This window comes from Plectropomus leopardus, chromosome 5, assembly GCF_026936395.1.
Source record: "Plectropomus leopardus strain MGB_pleo_1.0 chromosome 5, ASM2693639v1, whole genome shotgun sequence".
NCBI classification, from domain to species: domain Eukaryota; kingdom Metazoa; phylum Chordata; class Actinopteri; order Perciformes; family Serranidae; genus Plectropomus; species Plectropomus leopardus.
In genome coordinates, this window is record NC_142180.1 from 6,353,756 (window position 1) to 6,369,720 (window position 15,965).

Genomic DNA, 15,965 nt, shown 5'->3' on the forward strand with positions numbered 1-15,965 from the left:
TAGCATGACTTGGTTGGTACCACTGTCTTCCTCGGGTCTTTTAGATTTCGTTGATAGCAGTATCATGCTTTAAAACTCAGCCTCTTAAAAACTTGAATGTTGTGGAATTAATCGCATCACTGATTTAAATTTTTCAATTCAGCATGACTAGATCTATAAAATGAACTGTATTGTAGGTGGATACAGAGTCTCTGTTTGTCAGACTCAGTGAAAACTGATGAATCTACAGTTTACACAACTGTCATAAACACACTAAATTAGCTATTTCATTTCCTCTGACGATCTCCAAACATATACCGCTCGCATTATGTCGACAGCCACCCTCTGTTCTCCCGCTCGCACCACAGAAGCCAAAACTGCCTCCGCACATTCATCTGGAGTAAATATTTTCATCCTAAAACAAATATTTGTCTTTTCCTGCGACCAGCACCTCCCTTTGCCGTCCAGGTCTCTACTTCTTTTCATGCAATTAGATATCACTCAATCACACATACAGAGGGTGGAGGGACGTTTTAATTATTTATACACACAAATAAATAGCTCAGTGATACTTAAAAGAACTGCTTTTATCAAAGTTGTTGTCAATTCATTTTCTGTCAGTCAACTACTCAAATATTAGATTAGTTTCAGTACAGGGAGCAAGATGCAGACTGAGATCACTCTTTCAAGCCTGCCAGAGGTGAATGTTTGATAATCAACAGACTTAATATTCAGTGGAGTATTCCTTTAAGGTATGACTACATAAACACCGACACACACCTGTCTATCTGCTGTGGTGCAGGTGCTCTCTGAGTGTCAATCATCAGCCAGTTAAGACCAGTGATCCACATGTTGACCTCCTCCTCGCTGAAGGCTGCAAAGACACAAAGAAAGACGATACAAGAAAGACAGAAAAGTATTTTGCAACTTGTACTCATTCAAATGTCAGATTTCAAGTTTAGGGAATGAGGGGCTGAAATAAATGTTTATTTAAAAGCCTATTTTAATTCTTATTCAAACTTATTGAAAGTTGGGTCTTTTTTTGTAGAATTTTTCCATTACTTTTTTTGAGTTATGATGAGTCATCAAAGTAAAACATGAAATCTGGAAACATTAAAACATCATGACAACAAAGTCAGACGGTCAGACAGGTCAGAAATAAGACAAACTGTTTTTTTTTTTCCAGATGATCTGAACCATGTTATTTGAATGATGAAAATAATCTGCGGAATTGAAGAGTAATTTGAACCAAAGCGCCAGACTGTAATATGTGACAGGTGTTAACAAGATCAGTATTGTAAAACTCCAGATTAGTCTTAGTCTCCAGACCACTTTTTGAAGGTCTCAGCCTCGTTTCGGACTTTAATGCATATAAACTCATTCCTGTCTCTATCTCAGACCAAGAGGACTAAATATTTTATTTCAATGACGGTGCAGGAATATTTCTAACTTTGAAGAAATGAAGATTGTTCAGCTGATTTCAGCTGTTTGCTAAGAGAAAACAAACGAAAATTCCCTCACAAAAAATTCACTCCTGCAATGACCTTTGATAGTTCTATCAAGTCATTTCTCAGGGTACACATACATACACATATACACACACATATAAACAGTACAGCTATGAAACTGGTGAAAGAAGAGGATTTTTTTTCTGTGGGTGTTTTTATGGGAATGTAAAACTCTCGGATAGGACTGCCTCTAGAAAGTCGGAGATTCAAATTATTAGGCCTCACGCAAGAAATTATATACAAATAAATTTTTTCTTATTTTTGCTCGTATCCAGGAAGTGTTCTTACTTTGTTGGTGCTCATTGTAATTTAAAAGATGCTTCAAATTACATAAAACTCTGTGTTTAATGGAAATATATTATGAGAGTGATAAGAGGACAAAATGTCAACAGATTTAAAATCACCACATTAGCAGATAAGGTACTAAATCAACAGTACTCTCTCTCTCTCACACACACACACACACACACACACACACACACACACACACACACACACACACACACACACACACACACACACACACACACACACACACACACACACACACACTAACCAGCGACACTGAGAGTCCGCAGGCGAAACTCCAGGCCGTAGAGCACGATGAAGCAGTGGGCGGAGTCCAGTTTCCGGGCCTCCTCCGGGTAGCGCTCAAAATCACGGGAGCCCTTCCCCAACCGCAGCTCCCGGATCTCTCGTATGTCGACTGGAGGAGGAAGGAAGGAAGGAAGGATAGTATTGCATGAACACAAATATGCACAACCATAAATCACAGTTTGGCACGTTGTTCATTTCCCTGCCAAATGCACAGAATTCTGCTGCCCGAGAACTCAACAAATGTACTGTTGTGTGTGTGTGTGTGTGTGTGTGTGTGTGTGTGTGTGTCCACCACAGAGCCAAAAACAGACACACAAACATTTCAGCTGTCGGTGGCAGGATGCTCCGAAAGTCTGCAGAGGTTTTTTAGCGACAGGAGCCAAACAAAAAGCCACTTTTTGTAACTTTCCCTTCACATACATTAAATCCCTGAAAGTAACTCAGACGTCTAAAGCTCAGACGTCTCTTGAACTCAGAGGATGGAGACTTTAAATTTGGGGGGGGGCTGTGAATAGACTGTATACATTATAAGATGACTGACACATTTTTATTTATTCATTTAAAGTTTGAGTGATTGACTGGGTTTGTCATTTGTTTACCATCATCACCTTCACTAACACATGGCACCAGTTTTTAATTCAGCTGTAGTTGTGCCTGAAGCTCTGCAGTCACGTCTGCTAATTCTGCATTTGTGATATATTTGCAAATTTTGTCAAACTAAATTTAAAATGGATCTGAGAGATACAATAATTGTTTGTGTGACAGAACTCTACATGCAAATCACATTTTCTTAAAGAATCAACCTCATAAAAAGAATTAAAAAACTGAAATTCTAATCAGCTCATCACTGTATACTAATGAATGTTTGTGTCAAATTTGAAGAAATACTTTCAACCTGTTCTTGAAATATGGCTTTCAAGAGAATGAGACGAATGCAAGGTCACCATAACCTTGACCTTTGACCACCAAAATCTACTTAGTTCATACTTGAGTCCACTCAAACATTTGTGCGAAATGTGAGGAAATTCCCTTAAGATGTTCTCGAGTTATCGCAATTAAAAGAATGAGACTAATGCGAGGCCAGTGTGACCTTGACCTTTGACCACCAAATTCTAATCAGCTCATTGCTGAGTTCAAGTGAATGTTTGTGTCAAATCTGAAGGAATTCTCTCAAGGTTTTCTTGAGATATGGCATTCACAAGAATGCATAGTCACTCTGACTTTGACCTTTGACCACAAAAGATCAGCTCATCCGTGAGTCTACTCGCATGTTTGTGCCATATTTAAAGAAATTTCCTCAAGGTGTTATAGATATAGCGTTCACAAGACTGAGACTGACAAGGTCTCTGACCACCAAAGTTTAATCACTTTTTCCTTGAGTTCAAGTGAACATTTGTGCCAAATTTGGGAGGAAAAACAAAAATCCCCTCAAGGTTTTCTGAAGATATTGGGTTTACAAGACTGAGACAGACAGCGTCACAGCAATAACCTTGATCTTTGACCAATAACCATTGTATCAGTTTATCAATGTGCACAAGTAAATGTTTGTGTAAAATTTGAACAAATTCAACTCATGGTGTTCTTGAGATATTGAGTTTTTGAAATGATACAAGGCTGGTTGAAAGTGTATTACACACAACACGATTATGGAATAATGAAGGCATCTTCTAAGGGAGTTTCTAAGGGGTTTGTCTGATTAGGTTTTTTTATTTGCAGAATTACAGCAGAAATCCAGATTTTCTTTTGGTAATTAGCCTCTTACTGTAAAAAACATTTAAAGGTCATGATTTGCGTTTGTGGCTGAGTCTGTCCACTTATTTCTACATTTAATGAGCATACATAACTGAGAACTAAGGGTTAACAGAGTGGCCGAGTGAGGCAAGAGACCACAGAGTCTGATGTAAACTCTGGACTCCAGTTTGACACTTGCAGCAGTCGACACACCCACTAAGAAAACCCCGGCTTATTGACATAGCAGATGTCTTGTGCAAACACACATAAACGTACACTCATAGATGCTCTGGCACTGACACACCAAACACAGGCCTACTATAGCACACACGCACGCACACGTTCACACGTGCGCGCGCACACACACACACACACACACACACACACACACACACACATACAATGGAACTGAATATCACTCTTGTAAGCCTGGATGCTATTTTCCTTCAGCAAAATAAAAAAAGGGTAAAGAAGAGAGGACAGAGACTTTTGATATCAAAACTTCCCACTTAGACAAAGTGATCTACTCAACAGGTTGACAACAGGGGACACAGAGGACACGATAATCAGAGTCTGTTGCTGGTCTTTATCGGGCCAAAGCGAGCAGTCCTCAGCATGTCGTATATAATCCTGAATCAAACGGCCGAGAGGAGAAAATCTGGTTCCTATCTGAGCCTCCTGCATGTGGAGATGACAGGGAGCACGTTTGGCATGAGATTAAGAGAGAAGTCCTTTATCTTCAGATGGAAATGTGTCCATAATTCATCAGGAGGGGGGATTCAGAGCTGAGCGCAGCAAAGAACACGTAACTGAATCGAAGTTCTTACCCACAGATGACCTGCTTTTTTAAAGATTTTAAAGGAAAATTCTGCAACAAACCCAAAATATTCCAATACAATAATGCTGCGTTCATGTGATGTCAGTTTTCTGACTTTGTTGTGTTCACGTACTTTGAGGTTGTAAAGCGGTAACAATGAGGAAGCTACAAAGAAGATGGGTTGCATTTCAATGCTAAGAGCGCTTAAACAACAGGTTGATGGCTGTTTCCAGTTTATTTATGACAATGAAGAGCAAAGGAAACGGATAAGGTGAACCATGATTTCAAAGACTCGTATTTTAAACCACTAAAATATAGCTTGAAAACAGCTTTACCTGACTTGTCTTTAGGGTTTATGTTGAAAAACATAATGTTGTAAACATGGACAGCAGTTAACATTAATTCCATATTACACATGTGATCAAAAATTGATATTTAATACGCAAATTAATAATAAAGTTTCTTACCGCTGACCAAAAATTGACTTTTGCCCCCATGTTTATGCATTTATGATGTCAAGTCAGCGACGCATGTTAAAAAATCATCTCAGAGTTGCCGGGTTGACACGAGAGGCCATTCATTGGGAAAGTTGTTATTCCGATCATTCAACATCACATGAACGCAGCGTCACTGCCTGAAACATTAAAAGATATTCTTATTGTCAACACTTCATGACTTAAAAAAAGCAAAACTAACAATGATTTACTACAAACAATTATTCTGTTTGTACCAAATCAAAAAACCATGAGACATGCATCAGTGAGCCTCACTGTTGCACTTTGTAACGTCTTCATTCATCACTATGAATACACACATTTATTTATTTTGAGTCAGTCCCGCACACACCGTCCTGCTGCCACAAATACACACTACAGCACCAAATATGGAATAATCTTCCACTGAAAATAGTCCTTAACAAGGCACTATTTCCTTTCGTTTGTTTGATAAAAAAAACTACAGTGAGAAGCTGTTTTAGAAGATTATGGAACCTTATTTTTAGAAGCAAAACTATAGATCGCCATTTTTGAATGCATAACATGCAAGATTTTCCATAAAACACAATGTAGACTCATACCTCTTCCTAACACACAGCGAAGAATACTCTTGTGAAATAAACTACAAGTGACAACAACATTTAGGAAGCGCACAGAGCCCTAATCGAGCCTTAGGATGGATGAGGGCTTTAAAGCTTTGAGGTGCACGCAGCTTTACCAAACAATGTCAGGGGGAACAGTTTTCCAAGCAAACAACACATTATTAGCCTGTTCGCTGACGCACAGAGCATGTTAGGACATATTTATAAGGAAGAACTAAAATAACTTGATTTTTGTTTGTTTCCAAACAAACTGCAAACAAAATGAATCCTTCTCAGGCATCACTTATGATCCACTGGGAGTGTGTGGCATGATTTCTCTGCAAAGACTCTGCCCTCTGCCTGATTTTTCTTATTTTCCCCTTATTATGCTGTATCAGGTAGTTTTTGGCCTGAAACCTCTGGGCAGTGGTGTGCAGCCCCCAGCCAGCCAATAACAGCACAAAAGTGAGATCCGGACTTTCTAAAAAGGCAGCGATCAGGTAATAACAGCAAATAATCACCTGTGTTCATTTCACTTATGTGTAGTGGTTGCTGGTTCAGGGCTGAAAGCCATTGGCAGGAAGTCAGAGCACTGAGAAATGGGCTATGACATTGTTGGTTTTGGTCTTTGGATGCATAGATATAGAAACGTAGATACCTCATTGGCCGCAGCTCTAAGCTTGCTGCGATCCGTCTGTGTGGGCGCCATATTGGGGGAGTTAAGATCCACTAGTTAACTAGTTAAGATCTACTAGTTAACAGCATGAAATTTGTTTTGTTATAAACATCAGAAAGTGAACATGATAATGGTTACTTGTTTGAATTACATTCAGCTACTGGACGCAATCTAATCAGCTCCATGACAAAACAGTCATCTTGTGAATAGCCACAACACTGGGACATGCAGGCTCTGACTTATGAACAAGCAACATCCACTGATGCGGGGTAACAAAGTACATTTATGCAAGTCCAGTACTTTAGTACAAGTCTGAGGTACTGGCACTCTACTTGAGTACTTGCATTGTCTGCTACTCTAAATTTCATGCAACTTCATCTAACTTCATACTTCCACTACATTTCAGAGACATTACACACGTGTGTAATAATCTACACACATGATGTATCACATACATCAGAGGTCTAATGTGCAAACCTGGAACACAGTATCTATGTTTCTATGTCTGTACCAGCCTTATTCTTACTCTCTCTGACTCTTACTCATCAGAAAGACCCCTCTAGCTGACCATTTGACCAATGAGCATCTGGGAAAAAAGCGGCACAACACCTGTTCCAAACTCCATCCAACTTATTAACAATAACAACTGCAGATGTGGTGTCGGAAATAACACATATTTCTCAAAAGCTGCTGTTTTCAATGGAACCTTACAGCTCAATGATTTTGGTAGTTTTAGACTATAGTTCTTTCATGGCTGTTTTTCGTTGAGCTATTAGGTATTTGAGAGGTTGTGTTGAATTAAAGACTTTAAAGAAAATCATAAAAAAGTTTGAGTATTGGTACTGAAACTCAGGTATCACGTCTACACCAGTAATGTATCCAAGTAAAAAGTGCTTCACTGTCTAAGTCGAGTCATTTTTCTCCCAAACTGATATTAAAAATACCCCAGAACCTGCTATTTGTTTTTCTTTGGTCTTTCCCTTTATTACTTCCTGCCATTTAGTTTGGACATTGGACACACACCCAGCCCATCTTATTCCACAACACTCACCAATAGGTACACACACACACACACACACACACACACACACACACACACACACACACACACACACACACAACGCATGATTCCTCCCACTGTGGCCTTTAATCCTGGTCCAGGCTGTAAACATGGCTGTGATAAAGCCACACACACACACACACGCACACACACACACACACACACACACACGCACACACACACTAAAGAGACGGTTTGATGTAAACTTTGATGAATGTAACAGGAGGAAGAGGTGAGGGGTGTCAACACACTGAGCCAACTGGAGACACATCAGAGAATCACACACTATGCACAGAATCCTAGAAAGAAAACATACTGTTATCACTCTGTTCTGTGACGGTAACTAAATTTTCTTTTCTCAGTCAGTTCTCAGTGCTTGGACTGAATGAAAGTTCCCTGAACACACCACGAGCTGTGTGCACTGCTGACCTGAAACCACCAGCCGAGGATAATTGCAGTGCATTTCCAGTGAAACAAACTGTTCCTGGTACAGCTGGTGACATCACTCCCTTCCAGATGGCAGAGGTCTACTTGGAGATTATAAATGGCAGCGAAGCAAATGATGGGAGAATGAAAAATAAGCTGCTGTGCAGGTCATAAAATGAATGGACAGAAGGAGATGCTGATCGAAAAGTAGTGAAATGAAGTTGCAGATAAATAGAAAGGGGTCAGCACAGAGGCGGATTAGCATCAACAAGAGTATCAACAACTAACTGATTCTACACTGGGATTGGGGCTGTCACTTTTTATTCAAAATTCAAATTTTTGTTTGAATATGAGAAGTTGGGCTGGGTATCATATAAATATTATGATACCAGTACCAATGTCAGAACCCTTAAAGTGATACCAATAGAGCACTTTGTCAATAGATATGACAACCATATTGCAAAAGGAGTGGCGTAAAGTATAGCCAAAACTTCAAATCTTTTTTCTCGTCACGTTGCACTGCTGAATCTGTCAAATACACCACGTTCGACTTCAGCACAATATAGTGTGTATGGGTTGTAGCTGCTGCTGCAAGAGTGTGAGCGCCGTGCCAGGGACAACTGTGAAAGTCCATCCAGACTAGGACCATTCACAGTGACAGGGCTAACTGTTGGCACCTCAAGGGTAATGATTACTAACCACAGTCAGTCAGTCAGTCAGTCAGTCAGTCAGTTTGACCACAGATTTAAGCAGTTTCGGTGTGAGTTTTCAGAATTATTTAATGGCTCGGTGTTGGAGGTTAGCCACTGCTGCTGTGTCAGATCATGCTAACAACACAGACTTTACTCCACACCACACAGCTAACAGGGAGGAGACGTCTTCGGACACTTGAGCAACAGGTTTGTCAGTTCAAAATTTGCAGCCTCTTTACACAACAGATGAAATCATGAAATTTTCTGTAAACTTCCTACATCAGAACTTGAGGTTTTGAATAAGGGACAGTCCTAACCGGATTAGTGTCAATTCAAGAATGGCTGCATATTTGAGCAAAAGAAGATTGAATCCAAGGGAAGTTTATGCATTTGAGTCTTTTAAGAAGTAGTTTACTGCTGGAGGGATGGCCTTTTAATACAACTAGACTATCTACGCAGAAGAAAGACAAAAACACCTTTTAAGTTAATGCTGCATGACCAGAGAAAACAGAGAAAAGGGACATTTTTGCTCAAGAGGTAGAAAACCTACAACTACCAGAATGCACTGTGCTGCATCAGACCAATAAAAGCTCCTGCTTCTCCCCTTTCCATATTTTTTGGACTCATTTTCACTGAGCAGGAAGCAGTATCAAGGCACTGGTTTAAAACAGTTCACCTACACATGCTACCCACATTGTTTTGATACAAAGCTGCCTTTTTTATGAACTGCAGTTGCTAAAAGTTGCAAACACTGATGCAGTCTTAATCACGCTTTAAATTATTCCATCTTGCAAACCACCACACTAGCGCCTCATTAGTGGTCCATGTCTCTGCTTCCTGCAGAAGATGCTGGACCTTTTGTTTTCTTGCAACCAGCCAGTCTTTCAATCTGAGACAGGAAGCGGGACACTCCCTGATAACCCCACACTTCCTGTGCCTCAGGATTTAATACCTCCACTGTTTGCCAAGGCGCTCATCTCAAAGAAAAACAGCAAAGCTGAGGGAGAAACTTTATTTTAAAGAAAACAGTAGGAAAAAAAAATAGGAGGCAACAAAAACAAAGGAAGGAAAAGCAGGAGAGAAGGGGGAGGTGAGAGGAGACAAAGTGAAGTACAAGTGAGATTTCTGAGAGCAAAAGAATCAAATGAATGACCTTAAAATCAGAATGAAAGTGAAGGAAAACAGAGAAAGTGAAATGGTCTTGAAAATGAGACGGGTGTTTAGGTGGAAGTGTGGGGGAAGGAAACTGGGAGAGGACAGCTGGAGGAGGAAAATAGAGAGGAGGAGGAGGAGGGAGGAAAAGTGGGTAGCTGAGAGATAGAGCTGTGGGAGATAAAGTGAAGGAGAGACCCACTGAGTTCCTGGAATGTACTGGAGGTTTGTCCAGAGGGAGGACGTTCGTAAAGGGCCGTTTGTGGGTTATGAAAATGTCTATGTGTGTGTGTGAAAGCAGTGTTTTCACCGTTTTGGGATGGTGGAGATTTGGTCTGATTGAGCAGTGCAGGTTTTCACTGTGATTTCATGCAAGCTCAAACATGTAGTTGGTGTCCCCTGGATTAGCGAAGGCGCCATTTATGTGGTTTATGATTATGGATAAATAATTGACAAGGCTCCCTGAACAGAAACAACACCTACATGTGTGCAGCTGCCATTAATCTCTGAGCTTTCAAAGAGTGACGGGGGGGATGGGGTTACAGGAGGTGGAAAAGAAAAGAAAACTGCAGTGGCCCTGAGAGCACAGCACACTGTAACACATATGCAAATAGATAAAACACCAGAAAAAGAAGAAAATATCTTCCTTAATCTGACATCATATTCAGAAACGCACTGGAAACGCAGTGAATATAAAAAGAGCATGCCGCAAATAGAAAAAACAAATAGAGAAACATTACACAAATAAAAACATGCAGCAAAAACAGATATGCACTGCAAATACAGACATGCTTTTAAATGCAAAAACGCACTGCAAATACAAAAATGCTCTGCAACAGACATGTACTGCAATAAAAAAGGCATGCAGCAAATACTAAATACGCCGCAAATACGGAAACATGTCGCAAATAAAAACATATGCTGTAAAAACTAGTAAGCGCTGCAAATACAAAAATGCTTTTTAAATACAAAAACGCACTGCAAATACAAAAGAATGCTCCAGGTATGCACTGCAAATACAAAATTGCTCATAAATACAAAAAAAGGACTGCAACTACAAAATTGCACTGCAACAGAAATACACTGCAAATAAAGAAATATGCTGCAAATACTAAAGTGCTTTTAAAATACAAAAACACCCTGCAAATACACATGCATGCTGCACATATAAGAACATGCTGCAAAAATAAACATGCTGCAAACAGAAACGCACACTAACAATAAAAAAACACACTGCAAATACAAAAGCACCCTCCACATAAGTAAACACGATGCAAATTCAGGTTCATAGGGGGGAAAAAACATCCTCAAATACAAAAATGCACTGCATACTGCAAATGCTGCGAATACTAAAATGTGTAGAAAATACAAAAAAACGCACTTTGAATACAAATGCGCACTGCACATTCAGGAACACCCTGCAAAATTATTAACATGCTTAAACTACAAAAACACGCTTCAAATAAGTACACACACTGCAAATACAGGTACATAATGCAAAAACTAAAACACGTCTCAAATACAAAAATATATTGCACTAAAAAAAAGAAATGCAAATACTAAAACACTCTGAAAATAAAAAAAAACACGCTGCACATAAGAACACACAGCAAAATAAAGAAACATGCTGCAAATACAAAAACACTCTTAAAATACAGAAACGCTAAAAGTCACACAGAAGAACTGAAACTCAAATAGATTCTCAGATGACAGGAACTGAAAAACTCACCTGGACACATGAGTTGCTTCTACAATTTTTGACTACCTGCAAGGTTAAAAAATTAAGTTTACTTTGGGCTAATAATTCTGATTAATTTATGGACTGCAGATATTTTTTGCATAGGTGCTTGATTTTCAACTGATTACTAGCATCCAGATTTTAATAAACAGATGAATTATGCACAGTTTATGACTTTGCATAAGGTAAGGGTTATGTCTGTATAACAGTATAGTTCAGCTTCTAACTGGCAACAACTCATGTGTTAGGGTGTGTTCATCAGTTTTTAGTGTCCCCTGGAAACTTCGTCTTTCAGCTCAGTTGTTTAGTGCAACTTGCAGCGTTTTCTGTATTTGTTTGTTTTCTCTGCAGATGTTGTCCAACTATAAAGGTGGTTTTGCTCTGTTTTCATCGCAAAAAGAATCACCTTTATCATGGCGATGATGGAAAAACAAACCTGACAGCAGTAAACATATTCCTATCTCACAGAGGAGTAGTCTTTTTCCTTTCTTTTTTTTTTTTACAGGCTGCTACTACAAAGTCTGAGAGTTAGAATAACACATGGCAGACAGAAGGAAACTCTATCATGCCAGTTGTGAATGCCATAAGTTTCCTCGGTGCTAACAGACACTGTAACAAATCCTCCCCCAGGCCACAAAATCCAGGGCGCAGACAATAGCCTCCACACCCAGACAGGCAGAGCGGTGCTCCGACAGGCCGATTCACAACAACCTGCCGCTTTAAGTTTACCACTGCCACTTGACTCCACTCCAGCAGGCTGCCACTGCCGCCTCAGCCCACCGGCAGTCAGTCAGTCAGGCGGCGTGTCAGGCAGACGGACAGGAAGCTCGGGGTTGGACTCAGGGTCCATGTGGCAGCAGCATGCTACTCTGTCTGCAGAGTTACTGGTAGGCCGACATGGAGGAAGCAGGGGTCACAGGGTCGTGATGCGTCTGTCCGCTGAGGCGGCCATGACAGCACCTCAGCAGCAAGCTGGGGTCAAGATGGATGTGCAGGGGGGGCAAAAACGCGTTCAATTGAGGACCCGGTTCTGCTTTTTTCAAAAGCCAGAAATCTATCACGTTTGAGATTATCAATGCTGCTATCGAGTTCCGTGGGTTCTATAAGATAACATTACAGCTGAGTCGAGTCACATCATTTAAGTCCAATCACTGGTCTGCATACACTGAATGTCCAATAAAGTTTTTAAATACACTCGGATTGCCAGCCAAAAGGTATTAGACCGAGCCAAGAAGAACACAACCTCCTTGGCCAAGCACAACAACACTGTGCATCACATTAAACCTAAATGCATACCTTCTACTGTCTTCGCGTTTAAAAAAACTGTCAGCTGCTGCAGCACAGCCAACACCAGCACCATCTTCATCAGCATCCACTCACAGCAGCAGTGGGAAGCACACCCAAACTTTGTAGCAATTCCGGTCAGTTAAAAATTGTTATCCAATGTTGAAATCAGGGTTGAAATCGCCAGGATAAGAGATAGATGGCAAACTAAAAAGCTTAAAAAAAAAAATGACACCTGAGTTTTTATACCAGAAAATTCCCCTTTTTTAATACTAAAAGTTAACTCATGACATTGGAAATAGCATTTTGACAAAATAGTTTTAAATCAAGACTTTTTGACACTTAACAAGAGTACTGAGGTTTGAAATGCAGTCATGCGCTTTTATGTTTTAGAGGGTCGGTTCACCAAAAGACTTTGTTTTTTTTTCACAGACCCCAAATGCTGTCTAGCAATGAAGGCAACTTTTAATTTATGCGTTGATATTTTGAGACATAATCATCTGAAATGTCCACCAAATCAGCTCTGGCTCTTGAACCGGTTACATTCAGTATTCTTGGAACCTTGGCGCTATGTAGCAAACCAGCCTGTGTTTCCAACAGTTGAGCGCAGAACCCTTGTAATTACGAATGTGTTATCAACAGAGGGTGTTACACAATGCACAACAACAGTAAACACTGGAGGAAAAATCTTGGATTACATTGATTACCAACAAAGGTATGCTTTGCTGTTACAGATATTTGTTTTAACCCTCCAAAAAAGCATGAACCAGCTGTTACTGACACCACTGTAAGATCTTCTTTTTCCCCAACAGTTTCTCACAGGACTTCTACATCCTCTCTTTCCAACCTGTCAATTTTGACATGCTCACTGATGTCATCAAGTGTCAAAGTTCAGGTCAAGGAAAACCTATTATTTGCTGGTTCCAGCTGAGGACCAACTTTTCAGTTTCTGAACCAATTTATTTTTGGTCAGAATGCTAAGAACCATTCAAAATCAGGTGCAGGAACCGGAACAGAACTGGCTCCATGCTGAGGGAAAAGGCGCAAATGTGAAAAGTTTTGACAAAATCTATTCCCTAATGAATAAATAGTCCCGATTTAAGATTGAGGTCTGTGGATGTCTTAAAGACACCAGAACACTTTCTACAAAAAGATGATGCTATGAACTTTGAGGTTCCATTTTTAATCTAAAATAATACAAACCAAACTTCTATTCACTTCCATTAACCTGGGAAGCACTCGGAAGTTTCAGGGAACAAAAACCTAAAATCTCAGCAGAGAGAGACAAAACCTGTATAGAAAGACACCTCTAGTTGGAAGTGCAAAAGCATGTCTTTTAGTAAATTTGGTTAACTGACACTTGGATTAAGTGGTTCTCAACCTGAGGTCACCAGATACTACTTTGTTTTTTCATGCTGAAATACTTGTAGTTCAGCATTCAAAAATTCCTTCAAATGAAACGAGAGAGAGGGAACATCTCTCTTTGGTCACACCAGCCCTTGACTTTATTTTAAAGGGTCAAGAGCCAAAAGGTTGGGAACCACCGCTTTAAAAGCTGCACACGCAGAAGAAAAACTGTCCCTGGTGTTCTGTTCTGTACTTGTCAGCATGTTCTCTGATACTTCAGCTTCAGCTGACATTTCAGCATCTTCTGATACAGAATCTGTGAGCGGCACACAATGTAAATGATGTGAAGAAGGAAAACAAGTGTATGTGATGCATGTGACTGAGACATCACAGATGTCATGTACTGTAGTTGTCTTCTGTGTATGAACAGGACAGAATAGGTACCCAGAAGACCCATTATACTTTTATAACAACACTCACCTTCTCCTTCAATTTTGTCCGGGTTTCTGCTCCACACTATCTGCCGCATGTCCTGTCTTATCTGGAACGTTCTCCTCTCTGGCCTCTGGGACTTCTTCTGGTAGAAAACGGTCATAACGGTCCCCATCTCCAGGCTGTGGAGGATGCGGGGACCGGCCTCTGTCCAGTCCAGCATCCTGGAGGCTGTGACTAGACCAGCAGCCCCCGCGGCTCCACCGGCAGCGTCCTCAGCACAGCCATTGAGGCAGCCGCTGAACCTGGCTGCACACATCTTCACTGCATAGCTACCAGGAAACCTTGCAGGATTACTGGTCTGTGCTGGATGCTTGTCCTTTAATCACTTATTGGATGCACCAGTTATCCAAAATCACTGGTGCCAAGAGGAAATCTTGTGAGGCTAAATTTTGCCAGCGGAGGTTTTAAGTGCCAGTGTGATTGAACCAACTTCACATTAGCTGAGAGCCACAGAGCTGCAACAGTGAAATGTCTGAGATGTGAATTACCCTCTGCTCCTCTGGAGGGGGAGTGTATCCCTGTGTTATCCTTTCCAGATGCTTCTGGCAGCACACCAGTGAAATCCTCTCGGAGTGAGCTCGCATCGCCGCTGTGCTCAGGTTTCCACCCTTTATGTGTCCTCCTGCTGGTCCTTCAGTCCACGACAGCAAAGGCAGCTCAGACCGGCTTTAAATCCGGCTCGGGGAGCCGCCGACACCGCCGAAGCGTCGCCGCCTGCTACTGCCGCTCGCTGATCCTGCTGCTGGGGCGGCAAATACGATATCTCACACTCCTGCTTTGGGGGGAAATTAATTCAGTGCCAGCGACAAATACGCCGACTTATGTAATGACGAGTCGGGCTTGAGTGCAGCTGGTCGGCGGGGAGTTGGACGGGCATCTGCGGGCGCTGTGTGGCGGCTTCACGGACACGGAGAGACGCGCGGACGGCAGAGGACGGAGCGGCCGCGCTCCGATCCGCCGAACCATTCTGCTCCCCCCTCACACACTGCTCCTTCCCGGGCTCAGCACACCGAGGACATGATGCATTATCCTACGCAGGAGCAACCGTACAGAGGCGTGCGGGGTTGTGGCGGTACACGGTTTCTCCTCGCTGCTCTTCCACCAGGATCGCTCCCTCTCTGCCAACGCCAGAGGTCTTGAGAGGAAATTAGGGCTAGCAGACCGGAAAAGCTTGATCAGATTTTTTCTCTCTCCGTGCTGTAGTATATCTGAGGGAGGATGAGGGGAGGGGAGAGGAGGGAAAGTGGGAGCCGAGCGGAGCCGAGAACCAGAGAAGGAGAGGAGCCAGAGAGCAGAGCGACCTCCGCGGGTCTCCAGGAGATCTGCAGCTCCGGTGGAGGGAATGCCTGAAGCTCTGCAGGTCAAGAGGTCAAGTGGGGTTCAAAGGG

At 41.5% G+C, this 15,965-nt stretch overlaps 1 protein-coding gene across 1 annotated transcript in view; it reads right to left on the bottom strand.

Annotated features, from left to right (window-relative positions):
* The window catches only part of LOC121963117 (1-phosphatidylinositol 4,5-bisphosphate phosphodiesterase gamma-1-like), a 47,417-nt gene that overhangs the window by 27,184 nt on the left and 4,268 nt on the right, over positions 1 to 15,965 (bottom strand). The window contains exons 2-4 of the mRNA XM_088077429.1: positions 14,563 to 15,931; positions 2,044 to 2,193; positions 760 to 853 (exon numbers count right to left, since the gene is read on the bottom strand). Of these exons, the coding sequence (XP_087933555.1) occupies positions 760 to 853; positions 2,044 to 2,193; positions 14,563 to 14,833 (515 nt within the window). The 5' untranslated portion in view covers positions 14,834 to 15,931. The remainder of the gene's footprint in view (positions 1 to 759; positions 854 to 2,043; positions 2,194 to 14,562; positions 15,932 to 15,965) is intronic.